The sequence below is a fragment of the Gopherus flavomarginatus genome, chromosome 6 (genome assembly GCF_025201925.1).
Source record: "Gopherus flavomarginatus isolate rGopFla2 chromosome 6, rGopFla2.mat.asm, whole genome shotgun sequence".
Taxonomy (NCBI): domain Eukaryota; kingdom Metazoa; phylum Chordata; order Testudines; family Testudinidae; genus Gopherus; species Gopherus flavomarginatus.
In genome coordinates this window covers 133659018-133682193 of record NC_066622.1, presented here as the reverse complement: position 1 = coordinate 133682193, position 23176 = coordinate 133659018, and the positions used below count along the sequence as shown (strand labels likewise).

Here is a 23176-nt window from a genome sequence, read left to right as displayed (position 1 = left end):
CCCATTCTGTAGCATAGCCCATTGAATAGGTCTCCCATGCTTCCAGTTTCACTGTTCAGTGTTGCTTAGCATAGTGTTAGCCTCCCTAATTTGGGCACTCACTGGGGTCTGATTCAGCAAAGCATTTAATCATGTGTTTAAATCCATTCCAATATTCTTAATGCCCAACAAAGTCAATGGGGCTTAAGCATGTGTATTGCAGAATTTGGATGGGCTGAAGCATGCATTTAAAGTTAAGCATATATTTAAGAGCTTTGCCGAATCAGTTACTCTGGTTTTACTTTGCCATGAGTCAAGACTCCTTCTGACACCCCTGGGAGTTTTGATCAAAATGGACACAGTGAAATCTGAGTAAGGCATGCAGGTTTGGATACTTATTGATGGACTAGAAGGCAGGATGAGTAGAAAGAACAGCCTTTCTCCTGTTCCCCCCATCAATAGCACGGCTTGTCAAAACCCTTGCATTTTCTCTTCCACTATCATCATTAAAAATAAAGCTTTTTGTTTTTTCAGGAAAAAGAAGTTAGCTCAAATTTCCCATCCAGCTCTAGTAAATACGTGATTCCCGAAGATTGTGGGAAGCCATGGCACATAGAATCTTAGAAGTTGTAGGGCTGGAAGGGACCTCAGGAGGTCATCTAGTTCATCCCAATGCACTAGGGCATAATTAAGTACACCTGGACCATCCCAGACAAGTGCTTGTCTGACCTGTTCTTAACCACCAATATTGGGGATTCCACAGCCTCTTTAGATAAAGTGTTCCAGTGCTTAATTATTATGATCTGATGCTCCTCATTACCTTTCTGTTTCCATAGTGACTATGGCTATGAAAGGCACAGTAACAACCAGTGCATGCCAGCTTTCTGGTTCAACCCGTCCTCCTTGCCAAAAGACTGCAGTCTCGGCCAGAGCTACCTGAACAGCACCGGGTAAGTAAGTCCAGCTGGCTCTCGCTTTTGGTGACCTTGTGGTATTTACGGTAAGTCTGGACCATTAGCGTTATCTCTACTCTGCCTGGCGGGTTTCCAGCCTTATTTGCGAGTTGCTTTTTTGCAGCCTTGTCTATATGGCATTGTACCTCATTCCTCAGGCACTGAGAGAAGTCCATTAACATAAGTGACATGTAGATATTGCACTGCTCTCAAGTGATATATGATCCTGGGAGCCCACACTTCATGCCACCACTGCTGCAAAATTAAAGTGCGAATCAAAATATCCATCTGAGTAGCTGCTGAACATGTAAATGGACACGCTCAGGGTATTTTCCGTGATTTTTCATAAAATTTGTTTCTCTCTTACTGTTCTTATTTATAACAACTCTTTAGGAAGCTTGGATTTATGCTGTGCATCCTTACCCAATTTGCCAGCCTTCACCCTGTGTAGTTAGTAGTTTTTTGTTGTAGGGTTCCCATAGCACTGGGTCTGCACATACTGGCTTCTTACTGTGACATTCCTCATATCCTTAGGCTTTGATAGGGTGGCTCTGGAATGTTGGGCTCCAAACGCTGGTTTGTTTTGATTGGGTTACTCTGGAATGCTGGGCTACTGATGCCGGGTTGTTTTGGTAGGGTTGTTCTGGAATCTTGGGCTGCAGATGCTGGTTTGTTTTGGTAGGGTTGTTCCGGAACACTGGGCTGCAGACGGTGGTTTGTTTTGGTAAGGTTGTTCTGGAACACTGGGCTGCAGATGCTGGTTTGTTTTGGTAAGGTTGTTCTGGAACGTTGGGCTGCAGACGCTGGTTTGTTTTGGTAGGGTTGTTCTGGAATGTTGGGCTGCAGACGCTGGTTTGTTTTGGTAGGGTTGTTCTGGAATGTTGGGCTGCAGACGCTGGTTTGTTTTGGTAGGGTTGTTCTGGAATGTTGGGCTGCAGACGCTGGTTTGTTTTGGTAGGGTTGTTCTGGAATGTTGGGCTGCAGACGCTGGTTTGTTTTGGTAGGGTTGTTCTGGAATGTTGGGCTGCAGATGCTGGTTTGTTTTGGTAGGGTCACTCCAGAATAGTGGGGCTGCAGACACTGGTTTGTCATTTTAACATTCTGTGTGTGCCTCAGCAGATGTCTACTTGGAGGTCTGTTATACGGTTGCTCATGAGTGCCACACCCTGCTCACAAATGCTGGCTGTTTGCTGGAGGTTTGCCAATGAAAGTTGGGCTACTGTAAGGCTGTATTCATGGGTCTTAGGAAACCACTCCACGGTGAAAGATTGTCATTAAAGTGGGCTGGCTGCAGCCGGCAGAGCCCCTGGCAGCAGGGATGCACTGGAGTGGGGAAGAGCTGCTGAAGTCCTGCTCACCTTCCCCAGTTTTGCGAGGCAATGACTAGGAGGGTTAATCTCCCGGAACAAGGCAACAAATTGCCAAGTGTCCTCACAGGCAGCTAATCTCTTTGCTTTGCTTCTGAATGGAGCCAAGAGAAACCTGCTCCTTGAATCATTTAAAACTGAGCTGGACAAAGCTCCTGCCAAATCATTCAGAGTGCCTTGGAGCAGAATAGGAGCAGACACAGTGTAACGAAAGCATAATGAAATGCCATAATGCAGGAGACAGGGAGACAGAACAGAGAGCTGAATAGGTCTTCTCCAGCTTTCAGAGTGGTATGTAGAGAATCAGCTCAACAATATGAAACTGTTCTCACCAGTGAAGCCAGAGTCCCCGGAGACGGCTGGATCGTGATTTGTTCGGCTTCTGCGGATTAATAAAGTCTTTGAGTTTCTTTGATTTGAGGGGAGCATGTGGGCTGTCAGCCTGGGGCAGCTCTTCGAAATGCATATGTTACAAAAATAAAACCTACTCTCCCGAGCCCCACCTGAATTGTCCATGTTCCCCAGGTATCGGAGGATTGTGTCTAACAATTGCACGGACGGGCTGCGGGACAAATACGTGGCCAAAGTGGAGCAGTGCCCCGGCAAAGCCCCGCGTGGGCTGCACGTCCTCACCTCTGACGGCAAGCTGCTTGCCCAGCAAGGGCACAACACCACCTTCGTCATCCTTATGGAAGAGGTAGGTCTCTGGGCATGTTGGAGCACTGAAGTGCAGGCTTCCCCCTTCCTTTCACTTACTGGCTTCATCAGGAGAATGGCATTCAAGTGGCCAAACTTGAAGCCTTTCACAGAAGGTGGGTGGAATGACGAACATCCCAGTGCATGGAGGGCTGCAAAGCTCTACTAGTTATCATGATACAGTGTCTGCTGGCTGGAGCAGCCTCAGCACTGTCTAGCCCAAGCCTGTAGAAAGGCATGGCAGAACAGGTCATAAGGGTAGGGGAAGATTTTCAGAGACACAAAACTGCGATGAGATGCCCGAATCTCATTGATTTTGAGTGGGAATTGGGCTCCTTACTTCTGTACGCCTCTTTGAAAATCCAGCCATCATTTGTTTCAGATGGGCATAGAAATCCAGCTGAGACTGTCCCCTTTCTCTTCCTTCTTCTGAAACACTAGCCCAGTCTGAGATTAGTACAGATGGCACCAGACAATACTTCTATTTGTCATGATCATAAGGAAGTCCCAGGTCAGAATGATGCTGGGACTCCCCTTCTAGGCCCCTGCACTATTGTTACAAGCCCTGACTAAGGAAGTATACCTCTGGCTAGCTGCTGTTCCCCTCTGATACTGTAGGGAGTGATGATGGCCATGTATTGTACTGTAGTAGCGCCCAGGAGCCTTAGTCATGGACCATGGTTCTAGGTGCTGTGCTAGAGACCAATGGACAATGCTAGCTTAGGTCGCGCTGCACAGTTCTGCAGCAGGTGGTGGATTCTGTGGCCAACCCCACATCTGCTGGATAAGGGCGTTTCCTGGGGCCTCGACAGCAGTTGCAATAAAAGGACCTTTTGCCTGATGGCCTCCCTTGAGGATCCTAGAGATATAATTGACCATGTTGCAAAAATCCCCATTGTGGTTTCAACTACTTAGTTCCCTGTCTGATGGTCTCAGCTTAGAGGGCAATGGCTGACTGGAGCATGAGAGGCTCAGCTACTTTCTCTCCCGTAGAGGGGCTCCCTGGAGATCAGAGTTGAGGACGTAATAGAGAAATCTGTGTCTGGGCAGGTTTCACTGCCACTGCTCATGATCTGTGGCTAAGTAGAGGGGCCAGCTCACTGCCCTGCTTCTGGGTGGTTACACTGCTCAGGCAGGTATGCAGGGGCAGCTGGGGTAAAGCTCTGGTATAGGGTAAAGCCAGTGTAGCTGGCTGTGTGCCATCCAGTCTGCCCCCAACACACTCGGGCTTGGGGTTGTGACTGGAGAGGTCTGGGGGTAAGAGGGGGCAGGGCCAGAGATCCCACTGCCCTGTAGCCAGTCCCCATCAGTATAACAGCCCCTAAAGGACTGGCCCTGTGGATCAGGAGAGCTTGATGTGCAACGTAGCGCCACTTTCACCTCCCTCATTCAGGTGCACCCGGGGGGGAGCTTGATGTGGCTGAGGATTATGCCCGAGCGATCCAGTCCCCAGGGCACTCAGAGTGGCATCTGGAATCAGCATGTTGCCATGAGCGTCTGGCACAGGATTTGTCAGGATCTCTTGGAAATCACAGACCTTTGCTCTGATCCCATTTGCCAACCTCCTATGGATAATCGATTGCTGTGGTTTGCCCCCTAATACCGCTTTGTATTCAGCAAGGAGGCCTTCGTTTGGGGTGTGTTTGTCCAGAAAACTTGACACAAAGCCTTGACAGGTCTCCTATTCATGGCACACTCACAGGACAATTTTCAAAGGCATGTGTAGGGACATTAGGCACCCAAATCCCACAGAAATGGTATTTGGGGGCCTAAATCCATCAGGCTTCTTTAAAAATCCCAGCTGTATCCATTTTGGACACTGCCAATTTGTGGATACCTTTAATCAAACATAATTTCCTTGTTCAAAATCTCCCAGCAGACATTGAATGTGCACGCAAGAAAGAAACGTGGGAAATTATCAAATGCCTTCCCCGTGTCACAATGACAGGGCAGATTGTGTAGATGGGATCAGAATATAAGTGTTAATCATCCTTGGTAAAAGGAAAGGCAGAATTTGAGAAATCAGGTTTACTTGGCAATCTGTGTTCTGTTTGTTTATCTTTGTGCAGTTCACTCAGCTCAGACAAAAACCCAGGTTGGTCAGCTTCACTGTCTGTTTCTGGTCTATTTCGCTTTCCTGCTCTAATTCAATGGAGGTGTCTTTAGGTTTCCAAAGGACAGAGGGATGCTTTAATATTTTTGAAAGTAAAACTTTTGTCATTGATTTCCTTTAGCCTAAATACCATGATTATGAATTATGTGTGCTACAGTATCTTCTAAAGGCCCCAACCAGGATCAGGACCCATTGAGCCAGGAGCTGGACAAACACATAAAAAGGGACTATCCCAGCCCCAGAGTGTTCACAGTCTTCACAGAAAAGGCAGAGGAGGGATAGGAGGGGAAACAGTATTAGGGAGGTGAAATGATTTGCCCAAAGTCACTGGTTTAGTTGGGGATTGGTCCTGATTTAGTTGAGAGTTGGTCCTGCTTTGAGCAGGGGGATGGACTAGACAACCTCCTGAGTGATTCTATGGTGTCACTATAAGATCTGGAACCAGAAGCCATCTTCCCTGACTCCCAGTTCAGTGCCCTAGCTATGGTATCATGCTGTCTTCTAATACTTTTTTCTAACCTGATGGTTTTTTTAAGTAGCCACATATTTTTCATTAAAAAAAAATGATGCAATGAAATGGTTCATTGTAACCAGTCTGAGATGACAGGGTCTCTTTGCATAGATTCATATTCCTCCTGCTTCTGCACAATGGGAATTTCTTGTCTATCTGGCTGATTCTTTTATCTGTTTAGATTTGACAAGGTATGAAGATTTGTAGAGACATTATTGAGTGGGAGTTCAGAAAAGAACAGGCAATCTAAAAATTAGGGCTCAAATAGTAGTAATTTATTAGGGAACTCGAGCGGAACAGCTGCAGACAAAGAATGATAAACAGACAGGAATAAGGTTGCAGGCAAGGTAGTTGAAGAGTTGTGTTGGCACAAGGTTTCAGGGATTGAAGGATCTGGTGAATAAACAGATAGGTAGATATTGAAAAGGGATCAGATTATAACATTTTAGGCACAGGGCACTGGAGCTATCTACTGTTACTAGAGGTGTTCAAAATGTGTCCACTGAAACATTTTACTAATAAAAAATGGATTTTCAATTAAATGTAAATTTTCATGACAAAAATTATGTTATGGAGAATTTTTCATGGGAGTTTTTTTTTAGGTAAAATCAAAAAAGTTTCAGTTTTAAAACCAAAAAAGTCAGCTTTGTGCTTTTTTGATAGAAACCCGAAAACCGTAGGGAAAAAAAATCAGAGAAAACAAATAAATTTTCATTTTCCTCAGCTCTGATTATTACAAAACTTGAGGAAATATAGTAAAATTCCTGCTTCCCTCTAGTTTTCATGCCAGAAGTATGTTTGACAGGGCTTTAAAAAATACTAATGCATGTGTGCGCGATTGTGCATGTGTTAGTTATGTGCTTGGCTTCATGTGTTATAACAGTGTGCCAGCTCCTGAGATGAGGTTAGTGTGTAGCTCCGTTCAAGTTGGTGGACAACACAAGACGATGATCTGATCCAATGGCTCTGTGCTCTGTTACCAGTGACTTTTATTTTGTCTATTTCTGGGTGTCCTGAACATGCTAGTTTGAATGGCTGGACCTAAGCTCATCCATTAGGAGCTGAAGGTTGTGCCACATGTTCTTCCGAAAGGTAATTTTCCCTAGATTTATGGTGGATCTTGGATTTCACCCTATTGCATAGCGGGGTGTTAAAAGATCTCCATGCTGATAATCCTACAATAAGCGCATGGTGGTGGGTTTTATATATTGAAGGTATTTATAGCTTTGTTATATTTTTATTAATTTAGTTCTGGATTGTGACTTAGATTGTGCAGTTACGCAATAAGGAAGAAGGAATAAGAATACACTCCCACATGAGCTCCCTGGACCTAGGGTCCGGGCACACACAAGTAAGCATAGGTCTGAGTCTCTTTATTGGTTTGCTGAAGTAGGTGGGAATGGAGTAAGTGAGCTCCTGGGTCCCCCTGCCACTCTGCACCAGGTGGGAGCTGTGCCACTGAAATCAGCTCCCTACCATTGCAGCCTTCGCTCTGGTACTGCAAGGTGAGGACAGAGCTGCTCAGCGGCAGGCTTTGATTGCTAGCAAACTGAAAAGACAAGAACGAGCCTGAGCAAATCTTAGGACTCTGCATATTTATTCCTAGATGGTAAAAATATGTAAATATATAAAGGTATGGGTGGAAATCCTGGCTCAGCTGAAATCAATGGGAGTTTGGTATTGATTTCAGTGAAGCCAAGATTTCACCCATTCTCCGCACGCTTGTGGGCTTCTGACAAATTGCCAGTGCAGACGTCGATTTGGAAAACTTTCCCAGCTGAACTCCAGTGGGGAAGAGCTGCCAAGGTATCTTATAGGTAACACCGATTCCCGCTGCCTGTCAGCTGTTCCTTGCATTCTATTGACCAGGTTGCAAGTGTTACGGCAGGCCATTACCACATTCCCATTGAGCTGTGTACAGGACCAAAGCTATAGGAAGTGCCTCTTGATTATATCTGGAGAGCAATGATTTTTATCCATTTGAAATGCCTCCACTTCATTTCCGCTTTAATTTGTATTCATAAACCCATTGTACGTGGGGCAAGCAGCCACCTTTCAATATTCCAAATACCAGTCCGCAGCGAAGGAAATGGGGAAAGGTGGATTAGTGCTATCGCTGGCTGTGTATTAAAGAGCAAGGCCAGTAATTGGGTGGAAGGATCATCTGCTACTGTTTAGCTATTAGAAATCTGTTCCCTAATATCCATATCAAAACCTTCCCTTTGTAGGAAGAGGAGGGGGGAAAAAACCAACAAACAAACTGAAAACCCGGCCACCAATCAATGAGGAAAACAAAAAGAAAATGACATGGACAAGCATGGAACTCCAGAGCTGGGTGATGAAGTTTTTGCCCAGAGGTCACCAGGACTGAATCCAGACCAGCTCTGTTTTTTACCGTACGTTCAGTGGCATCCCTGTGACATGAGTTTGTGGGCTCAGTGCAGGCTCACACAGAGAAGTCCTGTAGCATTTAACAGGCCGTAGTGAATTCATAGATTCCCAGGTCAAAAGGGGACACTGCGATCATCTAGGTTAGAGGTGGGCAAACTATGGCCAGTGGGCCACATCCGACCCGCGAGACCGTCCTGTCTGGCCCTTGAGCTCCCGCCTGGGGAGGCTAGTCTCCTGCTTTCCCCCCTCCCCCTCAGCCTCAGCGTGCCATGCCAGAGCTCTGGGCGGCGGGGCTGTGAGTTCCTGCCAGGCAGTGTGGCTGCGAGAGCCACCGGCCTGCCCCAGTGCTCTAGACTGCGTGGCGGCATGGCTGGCTCCCACCAGGCAGTGTGGCTGCCAGTCCTGGTGCTCTGAGTGGCATGATAAGGGAGCAGGGAGAGGGAGGGTGGATAAGGGGCAGGGAATCCTGGGAGGTGGTATGGGGACAGGGTGTGGGGTGGTTGGATAGGCGTGGGAGTCCTGGGGGCCCTTTCAGAGGGGCAAGGGTGTGGATAGGGCTCAGGGATGTCAGAGGACAGGGAGTTGAGGGGGGTTGGATAGGGGCTGGGATCCTGGGGGGGCAGTTAGGGGCAGGGGATCCCAGGAGGGGATGGTCAGGGGGACAAAGACTGGGGGAGTTGGATGGGTTGGGGGTTCTGAGGGGGGCAGTTAGGGGGCGGGAAGTGGGAGGGGGCAGATAGGGAGCGGGGGCCAGGCTGTCTACGGAGGCACAGCCTTCCCTACTCAGCCTTCCATACTGTTTTGGAACCCCGATGTGGCCCTCAGGACAAAACGTTTGCCCACCCCTGATCTAGTCTGACCTGCTGTATAACACAGGCCAGAGAACTTCCCCAGAATAATTCCTAGAGCTGATCGTTTAGAAAAAAAATCGAACCTTGATTCAAAGCCTTCCTTTAGTAACCTTTCTATCCAATTTTTGAACTGTCCTGGAAAGTACAACAGAGCATTCTGTAGGGTGACCAGATGTCCCAATTTTATAGGGACAGTACCAATTTTGGGGTCTTTTTCTTATATAGGCTTCTGTTACCCCCCACCCCCATCCCGATTTTTCACATTTGCTGTCTGGTCACCCTAGCATTCTGACCTTGCTAAAGAACTCTATAGGATGGTTTAAAAGCGTCTTATTCACCCTCTACTAAATCCTCTGGGTTTATAGCACTCAGTTACATTTCTACAGAAGCCTGTTGGCTTCCTCCCTGTCAAATTCAATAGGACTTTTCCATGTTCCAAGAGAACAAAGGTGAAATGCGAGCCCCATTGAAGTCAATAGCAAAACTCCCTTTGATTTCAATGAAGCCAGGATTGCACCCAAGTGTCATCCTCGCAAAAGCTTCATGCATGCACAGCATCCTGGCTCTTTGTCCCAGCAGAGAGGCCGTGGATGGAATGGACCTGGCTGTTAAGTGATACAATCCCTACAGCTCAAGGCAGAGCTACATTGGCAAGGAAGAAGCTAACACGGTCACTCTCTGTGCTGTGGAAGAGATTCCACTCCGCAGCTCTGTCAGTCCAGCTCTGACCATCAGTACGTAAAAGGAAGTTGTAACAGTAGGGAAAGATTTGTCCCGGAGCCTGGGTAGACATGCTGCTGTGTCATTGGCTTTGTCCACCTTTTGTTGTGTTTCCTAAGCCACTTTCCAGTTGATTGGCTGCTCCCTCTGCAGAGCTCTGTAGTGGATCGGGGGGAAAGAGCGGGTGTTGGTGATCAAACCTTTTTTGGTGGATGAGGACAAGGGAACTGGCTATGTCTTCCTGATTCTCTGTTCCAGACTCAGTGCAGGTTAGCGCATCCTGAGTGCTGCTCTAGCTTGCTTCAGGTAGTTATGGTCTCCAAAGGACCACCTATCACCTCCAGCCAATGCTCCTCTCTGCCCCCAATGCACCCTGAGGGAGGGAGCCAGCCGTCTCAACTTTAAGCCTGTTGGAGATGCTGTCACACTGGGGGACATCCCAAGCAGGGACTTATGGAAGGCTTCTGTTCCCTTCGTGCCATGTGTCCTGCGCAGAGAGAGAGCAGATCAGAGCAGAGAATCTACCCCTGAATCTGGTTGTTATTGTGGGAAGCTATCCCTGTGTAACCCTTCTCCCCCTCTGAGTTGGCAGTAACAAGGGCCGGGTTCAGTATCCAGGGGTTCTGTTTCAATAACACAATACAAAACTGGCTCGAGCCCCAACCCAGTGACCTGGGACAATTACATACCACATCCCCCTGGGCGCCTCTAGGAGGCAATACTTCCCCTCTCGCAAGCACGGAGTCTGAGTGTAGCAAAATCCTTTTAATAAAGGAAGGAAATAATGCGGCATCCCATTGGAGAAACACCACAAACAGGCTTATAACACAAACCATAAGCAAAAACCCACCTCCAAGTACTTTTGGCAATGTGCTTTCCCCCTTAGGGTCTTAAGTCCAATCACCCCAAAGTCCAACAACCCAAAAGTCTCTGGTCAGTGCCACCTCAGAATTCAAAAGTTTATCTGCAGAGTTTTAACCCCCCAGCCTGGGTGGAAATAGGTGGGGAGTCCACACAGGGTGTTAAGGGGCACCTTACATGGGCCAGGCCCAACTGCTCCACCTCTCCATGGAGTTCTGCTGCAGCCTTCACCATGACCAGCTCCGCTACGCCAGCTGTGCCACTTCTCCAGCCATCTCTGCAAACCGCTTCACTCTGCTCACTGTTCCATAGGCTACTCCAACATGCTGCAAACAGCTCCTCTCTGCCAGCCGCTTAACGATAGGTCTTCAGGCTCCCCTACTAGCTAACACAGCACTCAGTGATCTCAGCTCAGCTCTTTTAGTGATTTCAGCTCTTAGTAGGGGAGTCCTGGTGCTGGTGCACCATTGGCCCAACATGAATTCAGCTCAGCAGTCTCTAGATGGACTCCTAATGGAATCAAAATTAGCTCTACTCTTTTACAGTGGAGAGAGGAGGATGTGCAATTGGTGTTCCAGGCCCCCAAAAGGGGCCCATACCATCAGACACACACACACCAGTCCCCATCCTCTCTCAATTCACTGGGTTTTGGAACCCATGTCCCTTGTCTAGCTAGTGTCACTTAATTTATATTGAGACATCTCTGTCATAAAGCAGTCTCATAGTTCCTCATTCACATAATCAGGTGGCAACACTTTATTTATCCTGCCCCAATAACAAAGAAATTGGGGATCCCAGAGCTGTCAAAATAACCATCCCAGGCTGCCTTGGGCTATGCTGGGTGTGCCCACGCAAATATCTGAGATTTCACACTTCCCATAATTCACCACCAGATGTCAGGGTAGAGCTCATCCTGACTCTGCTTACACCTGTTTTGCACAACAAATGCAAAATGGTGCTTTTAATCACCTGGCCTCTTTGGGGTTTAATGCAGCCCTGCAAGTATGGTAGTTTATTCCAGTGAAGTCCGAGGGAGGGAGGTGGGTTGGAGAAGTATTAACTGGGTCTGAGCTGCATGGTAGTTTCCCTCCACTAATTAGACCAGCATGTAGTGGAACTACATCATTAGCCTTGATCCTGACCCTGCACATTGTAGCACGTGGGAGTTTTGCTGTTGACTTGCGTGGGAGCAGGCTGTTTACAGCAGCTCACGAAAGCATGTTAAACTCAGGAGCAGTGGTTGGTCTTGAGCTGGAATGTCTCTCCTCTCTCTGAATAGATATAGAGCTAGAATCTGTTTGATTCCTGGAGTGGAGCATGCCAGGGATGTACTCAAACATTCACTCTCTTTTACTGACTTTCCCAATCCAAACTGGATGTGATTGGAATCCTTATCACCTTAAAGAAAGGATTTCGGGCCGTGAGTGCTTATCTGCACAGTTGATGGCAGAGGTTAGAACCTGGGTTTAATTGAGGCTGGAACCTGTTCACTTCGCAGCAAGGATGCCGGCTAGGTCACTCAAGTGCTGACAGTCCTCCAATGCCCTCCCCACAATTCCCCCTGAAGGGCAGACAGGTCCTCCCACAATTGACACAGTTGACTGGGAAAGAATCCTAGAGTATCTCAGCACAAAGAACCGTGGAATATGTCTCCCCAGACACACCCGGGTGAGTGTAGAAACAATGAGGATGCAGTAGCATGGGAAGGGCTTTGCTGTGACCGCCTTCATGCCAGGGTTAGCTAACCTGGGTTCTCAGACCCAGGTGCTGATCACCTGGGTTAGCTGTTCAGTGAAAACATACCCTCTGAGACCAAACGAACAGGGGTTTGCAACTGTTTAACTGAAGTGCTTTAAAAACTGATTTAAATGAAACCATTGCAGCAGACAAGGCCTAAGATTTATTGTCTACTGCTGTTCATTCATTTGTACTCCCTCCTCTTCTTGTATTCAGTGCACTCCAGCAGCACCTGGAAGGTGCTCCTAGCTAATCCTTCAGCAGAGACGTAACCTGCCATCTACGCAGCTCCTCTCATCTCAACTGCCCCCAATATAGACACATCTCGGGTGCCCCATAAGCAGCACTGTAGTGGCATTCTGCACCCTTGAACCACTGGTTCAGGAGTGGGAGGATAACACCTGCTCACACCTCTTAATGTCCAGGTTGTTCTGGGCATTGCTGATATATAATAGATATAATATAGGAGCTGGAGCTGGCTCTGGCTGTGTTTGGGGGCATTGCAGCATTTGGCAGCGATCGTTTTGCCATGTGCTGGGGTTGTCTTCACACTAACAATGTGAAGCTGAGCAGCGGGATGGAGTGTAACATCAATCACCCTTATCAGCCGACTTCCTAACCACAGTACTCTCTGTTGCAGGGTGATCTCCAAAGGACAAACATCCAGCTGGATTTCGGAGATGGTATTACCATGTCCTATGCTAATTTCAGCCCCATAGAAGAGGGCATCAGGCACGTTTATAAGAGTGCTGGGATCTTTCAGGTGACGGCCTACGCGGAAAACAGCCTGGGCTCCGACACTGCTGTCCTCTTCCTACATGTGGTCTGTAAGTAGATGTCGGTGCTAAACTCTAGGGGTGAAATTCTGGCCTCATTGAGGCCAATGGAAAAATTCCTATTTACTTCAGTGAGGTCAGTCACCCTAGGAAATTTCTCATCCCGACCTGTATACATGGCTCACAGCTCATGCAGTCCCGGCCCTTTAAGTAGCATCCTGACCTGCAGGGTGAATTTCACCGCGTTCTTGTAAAAGAAGATTTTCCTTTGACACATGCAATGAGGGATTTTAAAGGGCCAGCTCCGTATGCAGGGGATAGATGAACATACCTCAGACAGCATGAATCAATCCCTCAAAACACAACTCAAACCTTTCCTTAGGGTTTGAAAAACTGCAGGTAGTTTTAGCTACTGTTTGTGGTAGTTACATTTCATTCTCACGTGCTGCTGCACTTTGTGATTCTGGACAGTTCTGAAAAAGATAAAACACCACAAGATTGGTTTATTTCATCAGTATCTCCAACTTAGCAGAAAATGCTACACAGGTCACAAGTGAACCTGGTCTCACCAGTCTTCCCATCAGTTTCTAGACCAAAGAGATGTGGACAAGCTTCTGGAGGAGCAATATAAATGCCCAGAAATACACACTGCCTTGGCTTGGCTTATTGCTGTTATGAAACAGATCCATAAGAATATACTGCAAGAAAAAAAAATGTTACCACCTCTCATGATTTTATTGCAAATCTCATGATTAGAGCTGGTTGGAAATTTTCCATCAGAATGATTTCTCGACAGAAAATGTGGTTTCCATGAACTCAAAATGTTCTGTGGACAACATTTTTCAATTTTCCAGCAGGCAAATCAAAATGAAATACCTCGTCATGCATTCCTTCAACATGAGTTGAATCCTTTCAGTTTGTTAAACTGCACCAAAACATTTGGTTTCAAGGCAATTCAACATTTAACTGCATCAACATAAGATGTTGTGGTGCCTTTGGGAGTTGTAATTTGGGTCCTTTGTGCCTCCATTCTCTCCTGTGGACTTCCTGGCTGATCTGCATCTCCCATGATGCACCTCAGTCTCACTTCATTGAGCCATGTGGTGCATCATGGGCTACGTAGTCCACCCAGGGTGCCTGGCGCTGAGGGAAGAATGAGGCAAAATCAATTGAATGCTGATAGTCTTCCAATGCCCTTCCCCACAATTCCTCCCAAAGGGCACACTGGTTCTCCCACAATTGACACAGTTGACTGGGAAGAAATCCTGGAGCCTCTCAGCGCAAAGAACCATGGGATATGTCCCCCCCAGACACACATGGGCGAGTGTAGAAACAGTGAGGACCCAGTAACATGAGTAGGGCTTTTTTGGGGGCTTGCTCACACCTGAGCTACGCTAACTTGGCTGTTCACACCCAGTGCGGATCACTGGGGTTAGCTGTTCAGTGAAAATATACCTTCTGAGACCAAACTAACAGGAGTTCGCAACAGTTTAACTGAACTGCTTTGAAAACTGATTTAACAGATACAGAGACAGATACAGTTTAAAGTTGAACTGACTCAAAACAAAACATTTCAACATTTCTGAATCAAAATTGTTTGCAACTTTTCATATTAGAAAAAGTTTTGTTATTTTAGTATGTCTCAATATGGAACAAAAACGAATATAGAAATATTGGACTTTTCAGTGGGACAGATATCCTGATTTCTATGATTCTCTGCTCTTGATATCGCTCTTTTCTAAAATTCCCAATTCCTAAGGTCACGTTATCATGTTAAAATCTCAGCTTTCGTTTTGAAACAAAGTAAGTTTCTAGACCTCATGGCTTCAAGAAAAGCTTGAAAATGAGAGCCAAGCATATTCTAATGGCTCAGAAATCAGAAGAAAAATAAAAAAAGCTCCAAATATATTATTCTTTTTTGTTATCCTGATTTTTGGGTCTGTGACTCATGATTTTTTAATGTTTGGGGCGGGCAATGTTGATTAAATATCACAAAGCCATTAGGCCTGGAACATTTTCTGGAGCGTTAATAATATGTGAATACTTATATAGTGCTTTTCATTTTTAATGTATTTGACAAACATTAGCTATTTTATCCTCACAAATGCGAGTGAAGGAGGTAACTGTCATTAACCCCATTTTATACATTGGAAAGCTGAGATCTAGAGTAATTAAGTGACTTTCTTAATGCCACAGCAGAGAGTGAATAACCCAGGATAGGAATGCAGGAGATCGGAGCATTCTGGCCTGTGCTTGGGCCATTAGACCACCGAGTCTGAGAGCTCCTGTTGCAGTCACTGCTATACCTTTTAATCCAAGTTCCTGATGGAAATTCATGAAGCTCAACTATCTTCACCCTCAGCCTGCAAATACACCTTCTCTCCCTCCTGCGTTTCATTTGCTGCACTCCCTGAGGGGTACGCTTGTCTGAAAAGTTTCCAAATGGCAAGAGCCAGTGGAGAGAATCAGTTTTAAACTCCAAGCTAGGTGTGTGAAAGAGTAAAAATGTCCCTTGAATCTTGTATCATGCTTGTAATTCCTTCAAAATCAATCACAACTGCATTTAACATCTAGTTATTGGAGCATTAACTGCTCTTGGCTTCACCTTGGTCCATTAGCTAACAAAAGTAGTTGTTAGCCAGTAATAGCAACCCATTGCTCAGGGATTATTCAATTTTATTGTTGGATTTGCTGTTCAATATTGAGATTCTAGAGCCGGGGACTCTTTGAGCCTCTTTGTCTTCATCTCCCTTCTCTTCTTAGACTCCATCACTGTCCCTTTGGACCTGTAGCTTGATGTAAAGATTGTGTATTATATTGATTACTTAAAAATTCCCAGTTATCACTTTGAGGTTTGACAGGTGCTTGTCTCAAGATCAGGCCCCATATTTTTAAAATTACTGTTCAGTTGGGAACCCCGATGTGCACAGTTGCAACCCTCACACTTTAGGAAACCGTCTGTACTTACAATAGTTTATTAATACCTTTAGCAAAGTCACAGACACTCTCGCCCAGCAAGGTAGGTAGAGACAATACGGAATGTACATCCGAACATCCATATACTCACGTCGTCCCATGCAGAACAACCTGAAGTGTTAGGCATTATCTTCTCCATCACCATCACCTTCTTCCTCATCACCAGTGGGCACCATTCTGGCACCTCCCAAGGTTACATCTCTCTCTCCTTCTGCCCACAGACTGGGATAGAACTTTTTTATAACATGTTCCGCTGATGCCACTATGTCTAATGCATATTCAGTAGCGATTTCTCCCCTCTTTCTCACCCTACTAATGTTGGGGTACCCTTCTCCTATAGGTCAGTATATTAATGATCTCAACTTATTATCATATACGTCAGGGGGTCTCAGGGCTCCAGCTGCCTGTGGGGGAGCGCAGGCAAAAGGGGTGGAGTCAGCGGTTATCCTCCCCAAAGGGGGGCTCCACCCGCTGCCTATGCGCCTACTACTCACCTCCTCACCCCCTCACCCACCTCCTGTGTCCCTCCTCACTCCCCCACCTGCCACTTGCCTCCTGCCTCCTCATCCCCTTACGTGCTGCTCGCCTCACTGCTCACCTCCTCACTCCACCCCCGCTTAGGGTATATTGAGGCCTGGACGCTGTGTCTTCTGAGCATCTGAGAGACTAAGGCAACTTCTTTGCTCCTAGAAAGATAGTGCACGTCTGGTGTCTGGCTACCTTGTTTTCCCTGTCAAAAGGAGACAACTGCAGCACCCAAGGCCTCAACCAAGCCTGGGGTCCCATTGTGTTAGGGCTGTTCATATACATAGTAGGAGTCAGTCCCTGCCCTGCAAAGAGTTTACAAGTCAAGTAGATGAAGGGTTAACTTTCCCGTCGTAGAGGGGAGAAAGTGAGGCAGAGAGATTTAGTGATTTTTTCAGGGTCACACAGAGTTTGTGGCAGAACTGGGAATCAGACCTAGCTCTACTTAGCCCCAGGCCAAGCATTATCCACAAACCCGCCTTTCCTCTCTAACAGTAGAGGTCCATCTGACTACCAGATCTGAACAGCACCGATAAGACATAAGCAGCAACATGCTAGCATGCCTGGTGCATCTCAATTACCAATTTAAATTCAGTCCCCCACAAAAAAATAAAGCAAGAGGCGGGGGAACAGTAGATGGAGAAAAAGCTGAAGTTCCAACTGAAAACGTTAGCGTTTTCTCCATCTGTTTTTTTTTCCTCTTGTTATTTTCATTTCTGTGGCGAGGAACTGAATTCTCAATTGTCATGCACTGGGAGTGAGCGCTAGAGTTATTTCTGGCCATTTGCTGCTGCAACAAGATTTCCTGCTGCATCGTCATCTTTTTGACCATTCCAGAAGCAAGGGAGATTATCTGTTTAATCTCTTGGTTCGCTCTTCTTCTCAGAACTCTTCCTATAGAAAGATAAAGATGGCCCATCATTATGAAAAGTAGAGAAGAAAATACTACCAATGACAGCTGACCCCAAAAAGTTCCCAGGTGTAGCTCTAGATCAAAAAGGAGCAAGAAGTTTAGATGCTAGCCTAGACTTATTCAAACTTCTTTGTTCTGGAAATCTCATGAGACCAAACGCTCTCAGAAGACTCTTATTAGTACCTGGCTTTGATCAGGTCATGAATACCTCAAACATAAATGTTCTTAGATTGTTTTGGTATTTCTGCTTCATGACACAGTTAATACCAAGTTCGGAGGCTTGTCAAATATTATGAATATTAATCACTCACTAGTTACATTTTCAAATTAGCATCTTTGTGCTTTCTGCCCCTTTGCACTTGGGAAAAGCTCCCCATAGATCTCTGCAAAGCTACCTGATTCTCTTCCTTCAAATCCCTCCTTAAAACTGTCCTTTGCTGTGATGCCCACAAAAAACTCTGACCACTGCCTATCACGATGACCAGTACTGTATCATAGTTTTCTTGTCCTCCTCTGCGTGTTGGCCTGTAGCCACCTGTTACCTCTTGTTTTGTATTAGATTGTAAACTCTTTGGGGCAGGACCATCTTTCTGTTCTGTTTGTACAGCACCTAGCACAATGTGGTGGTGGACCACACCTGTGGATATTGGTCACTACTGGAATATTATTAATAATATTGAAAATGTTTGGGGGTTTGGGTTCAAATCATGAAGCAAGAGGACTGTTTTCAGTTTAAAGAGCAGCTGGAGGGTCTTTTCTGATGTGTCTTGGTGCTCAGATAGAATGATGATGAACAACCATATAAAACCCTAGCTAGACTGATTTTGTCCAACCCTGCTATGTAGGTTGGTTTAATCAAGGGGGGAAATTTGTCCATCCAACATGATTTGGAGGTTTGGTAGTGGGTTATGGACCTTTCACCTAGAGGACCCAGCTTAGCTGGTGAGATTGAAATCCATAGCTATCTGAGAGCTGTTTGGTGATCTGTGCAATGAGTTGGTGGGTTTCAGTTTGGTTCCTAGCAGACAGATGTCTGCATTATAAAAAGCATCATTCTAGCTGGCTCCAACAGGCCAAGGTTTGAATGGGCAGAGAATCTAAATCATCCTGTAAAACCCTAACAGCTTGTGCATCCCAGCTCCAAATCTGAGACACAGTGGTTGGGCCACGTAGGGGAAGCTTGCACACCTGCCTCCTATGATGCAACCCTATAAAAGCTCAACGAAGAATTGGAGTCTCCAGGGCTGTTAATCTGGTATCATCGTCTATCATTAAGTAAACTTCTAAGGGTTTGAGTCTCTCCTCCATTGCATCAAATTTATGCTGGTGGAACTCGGTTGACTTCAAAAAGGGGAGAGAGTTTTGCTTTGCGTCATTGTAGAACGTTGTGTAAGGAGGACTTACTGAGATGCCTGTAATAATGAGATCACCTCCCGCAGGTCCAGTGGAGCATGTCCATCTGAACGTACCCTTCGTTGCCATTAGGAATAAGGAAGTCAACCTTACCGCGGTGGTGTGGCCAAGTCAATCGGGCACCCTTACCTACTTCTGGTGGTTTGGTAACAGCACCAAGGTACGGTCCCTTTTTATCATATTGTACTTAACTCAGTGGCGTGGCAGGGCAGAATATTGTTTGAGCAGCAATGAAAACACGCTGCTCTTGCTGAGTTCCCTGGATCTAAAAAGGTTTGTTTGTTGTCTGAACTTTGCCCATTGTGATTTATTTTCCCCCTTGTGGTGGTGTTGCAGGAGTCATTACATTTTTGCCACTGCTTATTATTGTGCTTGGCAGACCATTGTTATTACCTGAGTTTGCTTGCAACTTAAGAAAATTATATACCACTATATACTGGATAATGCTGGGTTTCAACACAGCATTTAACAGCTGTGGGTGTTCAAGTAACCACTGGTGTTTACATTATATACCAGTATACAGCGTATAATGCTCGATTCCAACACAGTACTTTAAAGCTGCTGATGTTCAAATAACTATCGCTGTCTAGAAATTCAAGCAAGGCTCCCAATGAATTGCTGCTGCCTGACCATGCCTATTGTTCAGGGCCACGAGCACACATTAAAGATAAAAGTGAAAGCTCTCTTAAGCAAAGAGATTGGCAAAACTCAGTTGCCTACTACAAAGGATCTCTTTATGAAAAGTTGAAATGAATTCCACTGGAGGTTTTGGAGATGTTTCTAAAGGAATAAATCAGGAGACTGCCTGCTGGAGATGCTCTTTAATGCAGGTTCCATTGTTTGAGAGACCTGTGGGCTACAGTTTCAGACACTGCCCTCCATTTATGCAGATGTAAATTGCAAAGGGAAGTAATGTGGTTGCAGTTTTGTGAGGGTGTTTTTGGTCACTTCAATGTCTACATCCCTAATTCATAGCTGGGTGGGGGAGAGATAGCTCAGTGGTTTGCACAGTGGCCTGCTAAACCCAGAGTTGTGAGTTCACTCCTTGAGGGAGCCACTTATGGACCTGGGACAAAAATCTGTCTGGGGATTGGTCCTGCCTTGAGCAGGGGGTTGGACTAGATGACCTCCTGAGGTCCCTTCCAACTGTGATAGTCTATGAACTAAGCCTGTGTTTTCACAGCAAAAAAGATATGGTTTTTACTTTGAGATAGCTGTACTCCCCAACTGGGGTCAGTCTTGACTAACTACATCAAGACAAGCACTCAAGTTAGCTATCTTGATGTAAAAATACATCATTTTTGCTGGGAAGACATAGCCTTAGACATCAAAGCAGTATAAATTGCAGGTGGAAAATTGTGCCTGCGGTCATTTGTGCCCACAAAACTGGAGGTCATGTTAAGAATGGGGTATGAACGTTTGAGCCTTTAAAAATAAGATAAGGATGGGAAAGTGGAGTTAAGTGGCTGCAAATCTCTTCTCAGCTCTAACAGTTCTGCAATTTGTTTGCAGAGTCTCAGATCTGTAAGTGACTGGTTTCCAGTGGAATCCTGGGCCATTCAGTGTAACCTCAAACCCATGGACAGTATAAGCCAATATAGATGCCATGGTGAGGGATGCTTTAGATGTGCAAGGAGTAAAAATAGTTAATGCTAGTAATACAGCAAGGTGATTAGTCATCTTTCTAGTCTCATCAGATTCTGTTAACGAAAGTGGAGTTGGCTTTCTGGAGAAGGTGTCATTTTGTGTCACTTTCATCTATGTCAACCCAGGGATCCAGAATTCCCCGTAGACTTTAATCCATTGCCATGGACCTCTTGTTGCCTAGTCCTCACCCTGGAAGCAGGATATGTTACAAATACACTCGTGCCCCAGAGTTGTGTCCTATGGCTTCTCAGCACTCGGTTTACGGATGGCAAAGGGAATACAGAGGTGCGGCATGGGCACCCACTCTCTCTCCCAAACTCTGGCGTGTGATAGTAAATTAGCAGGTCACTCTGAGTGCAGAGGGGTGACTCGGATAATTGCAGCCTTCACACGGACCCTGTGTGTTTGTTTAGGTCTTGCACGACGACAGCTACAGAGGTAATAATAGGGTGCTACGGGGGGGAATGCAAACAACTGATCATAGTTGCACAGTGGATTTTTGTGTTGAGGGATGATGTATTTTCTGACTCTTCCTATGGAAATGGTGAATGTTTTACAAGGATGACTCATTTTTTTCTCTGTGTCCTTTTACCAGGGTGGCTCAGCCATTAGGTAGGGGCTGGAGCTAGCCAATTCAGATGACAGAATGAGGCACACCTGGCAGAGATCAGGGTGATGGCCCTACAAACAGCCCCAGGAGGATGTGATGGAGAGGGAAAGCTCAGGAGATTTTAGAGAGACTGCAGAGGATGTGCAAGACTCCTCCAGGGCTGGAGTCAGCAGGGGGGAAGTCACCAGGCCCATGGAGAAGGACAGACTCCCTGCAGGAGGTTCTGGGGGGTAGCTGCCCCTATTACCATCCATTTCTTCCTGGGATCACAGCTTGGGGCCCCTCTCTTCAGAAGGGGGAATCTGCACCCTCTGTAGCAGTATCCCCACCTCTTTAGCAATCTTTGCAGGGGAAGGGGCTCTCAGGCAAGGGGTGCAGAGGGAGAGGAGCATGGAGTTTAGCTCCTTTGCAGCACCAACCCCATCTAGCTCCATGGATATTCAGCTTGAGCAGCCTTCTCTGGATCCTACCAAGAGGGAAGCAGCACAAGCCATTTTGCATTGCTGAGCCCATATGGCTCCCCGATATGAAAATTGCTGCATGGTGCAGCCCTTTGGCTCTGCTGCAGCACCACAGGCATGGTGGCTCCAAGCTCCTGCTGCACTCTCTGGGTAAAACACCTCCTGCCTGCAGCCTCTGTCTCATGCTAACGTAACACCGACACACCCCAGTCATCAGCAGGCAGGCTTGAAGCTGGGATCTCATGGACTTAGAGCAGGAGCATCTACTGTGTGAGCTAACAACCAGCTGGCTGTTAAGTTGACTCATTTTCGCTCTCTCTCAAGTGTCTTGGTGCCAGTAGATGGGGCAGAACACCACACCCAGGAGGTGTGTGGGTTTCACTAAGTCACGTCACGGGGCATGTGGGATCCTGCTCCAATCCTTGTTTAATGTGCATGGTCGTGGGTCAGGGATCCGCCGCTAATTCAAAGCAAAAAGGCTGCTTTTCTTAGGAACAAATCGGCTCAGAGTACGGCTGCGGGCTGCACCTGGGATACACGCTGACTGTCTTAGAGAGGGGGGTCATTTGTACCAGCTGCTTCCTGTGAGGGCTGGGGGTGAAAGCCGAGGAAGGACAGGCAGTGCTACCTGGGGATTCTGCTGGGATGTCACCAGAATTCCAGAGACACCCCTGTGCTCGCAAAGGCAGCTGAAAACTCGCACATCCCTTCCCCGCTCAAGCCACTCGCCATTTCAAGCCTCCTTCCACTGGAGAAAAGGGGAAAGTGTAGCCATTTCTGCCTCCGCAGCCACCCTCCACTAGATCTAAGAGTGAATCTAGGCCACTAGGTATCACAGCACCTAACGCCTCGTATGCAGCTTTGCAATCTCATCATTGCACAGCAAACTTTGCCCTGCACTCAACCCCATTCTTTAAAGAGCTCCACTTCCATATTAAGCGTGTGCACACACACACACACAGCCACTGCAGTGAATTGCTGGTCTGCTGTGTTTGCAATATGACCAAAGGCCAGTTTGCTTGGCTTAACACAGGTTCGGTTTAATAAATGTGTCCGGCTGTCTGACACAATTGTGCAAATGAACCTTAAATGACTTGATTTAATTTAGAGTTCGTTCCCAAGCCTTGGCGCTTGAATTAAATTGAAGGAATTGGCTGAATGTTAAAACTCCATGATGCAGGTGAAACCAGCCTTAATAACACAACATCCAGCACAGGCACATGCAAGAAAAAGGCTGTTTTGAAGACAATGTTGGCTGCTGTTATTTTGGGATGGAATCATGGCTGGTAACCTGTAGGACAATTGCTAATGTTCCCTGTAGTTTAGAAGCACCTTGTTCTTCTGCTTCTTTGTAGTGACTTATAGCTCACTATCCCTAAGCACTATAGGGCTAGTGTGACCAGACTCATTTGGTCTCTGAGTCAGTGTCATTATTCCCATTTTACAGAATGGGGAAACTGAGGCACAGAGGCAAAGCAACCTCCCCAAGGTCACCAACTAGCAGAGCTGGGAGTAGAATGCAGGTCTCCTGTGCCCAACTACTGCACTCCAGCGACTGCGCCACCCTTGTTCCCTCGCAGGGATGCTGTGATGATCCACGTATTAATGTCAAGTCCTCAGAGACGACAGCGATGAGGGCCACACCGCTACTGAGATAGAGAGGCAGCGTTAACATC

The 23176-nt window shown here is 46.5% G+C and overlaps 1 protein-coding gene across 1 annotated transcript in view; it reads left to right on the top strand.

The window, feature by feature from the left end:
- Positions 1-23176, top strand: part of SORCS3 (sortilin related VPS10 domain containing receptor 3) — a 503211-nt gene that overhangs the window by 456332 nt on the left and 23703 nt on the right. Inside the window, exons 17-20 of the mRNA XM_050957974.1 lie at positions 816-929; positions 2825-2996; positions 12820-13006; positions 18809-18942. Coding sequence (XP_050813931.1) covers positions 816-929; positions 2825-2996; positions 12820-13006; positions 18809-18942 — 607 coding nt within the window. The remainder of the gene's footprint in view (positions 1-815; positions 930-2824; positions 2997-12819; positions 13007-18808; positions 18943-23176) is intronic.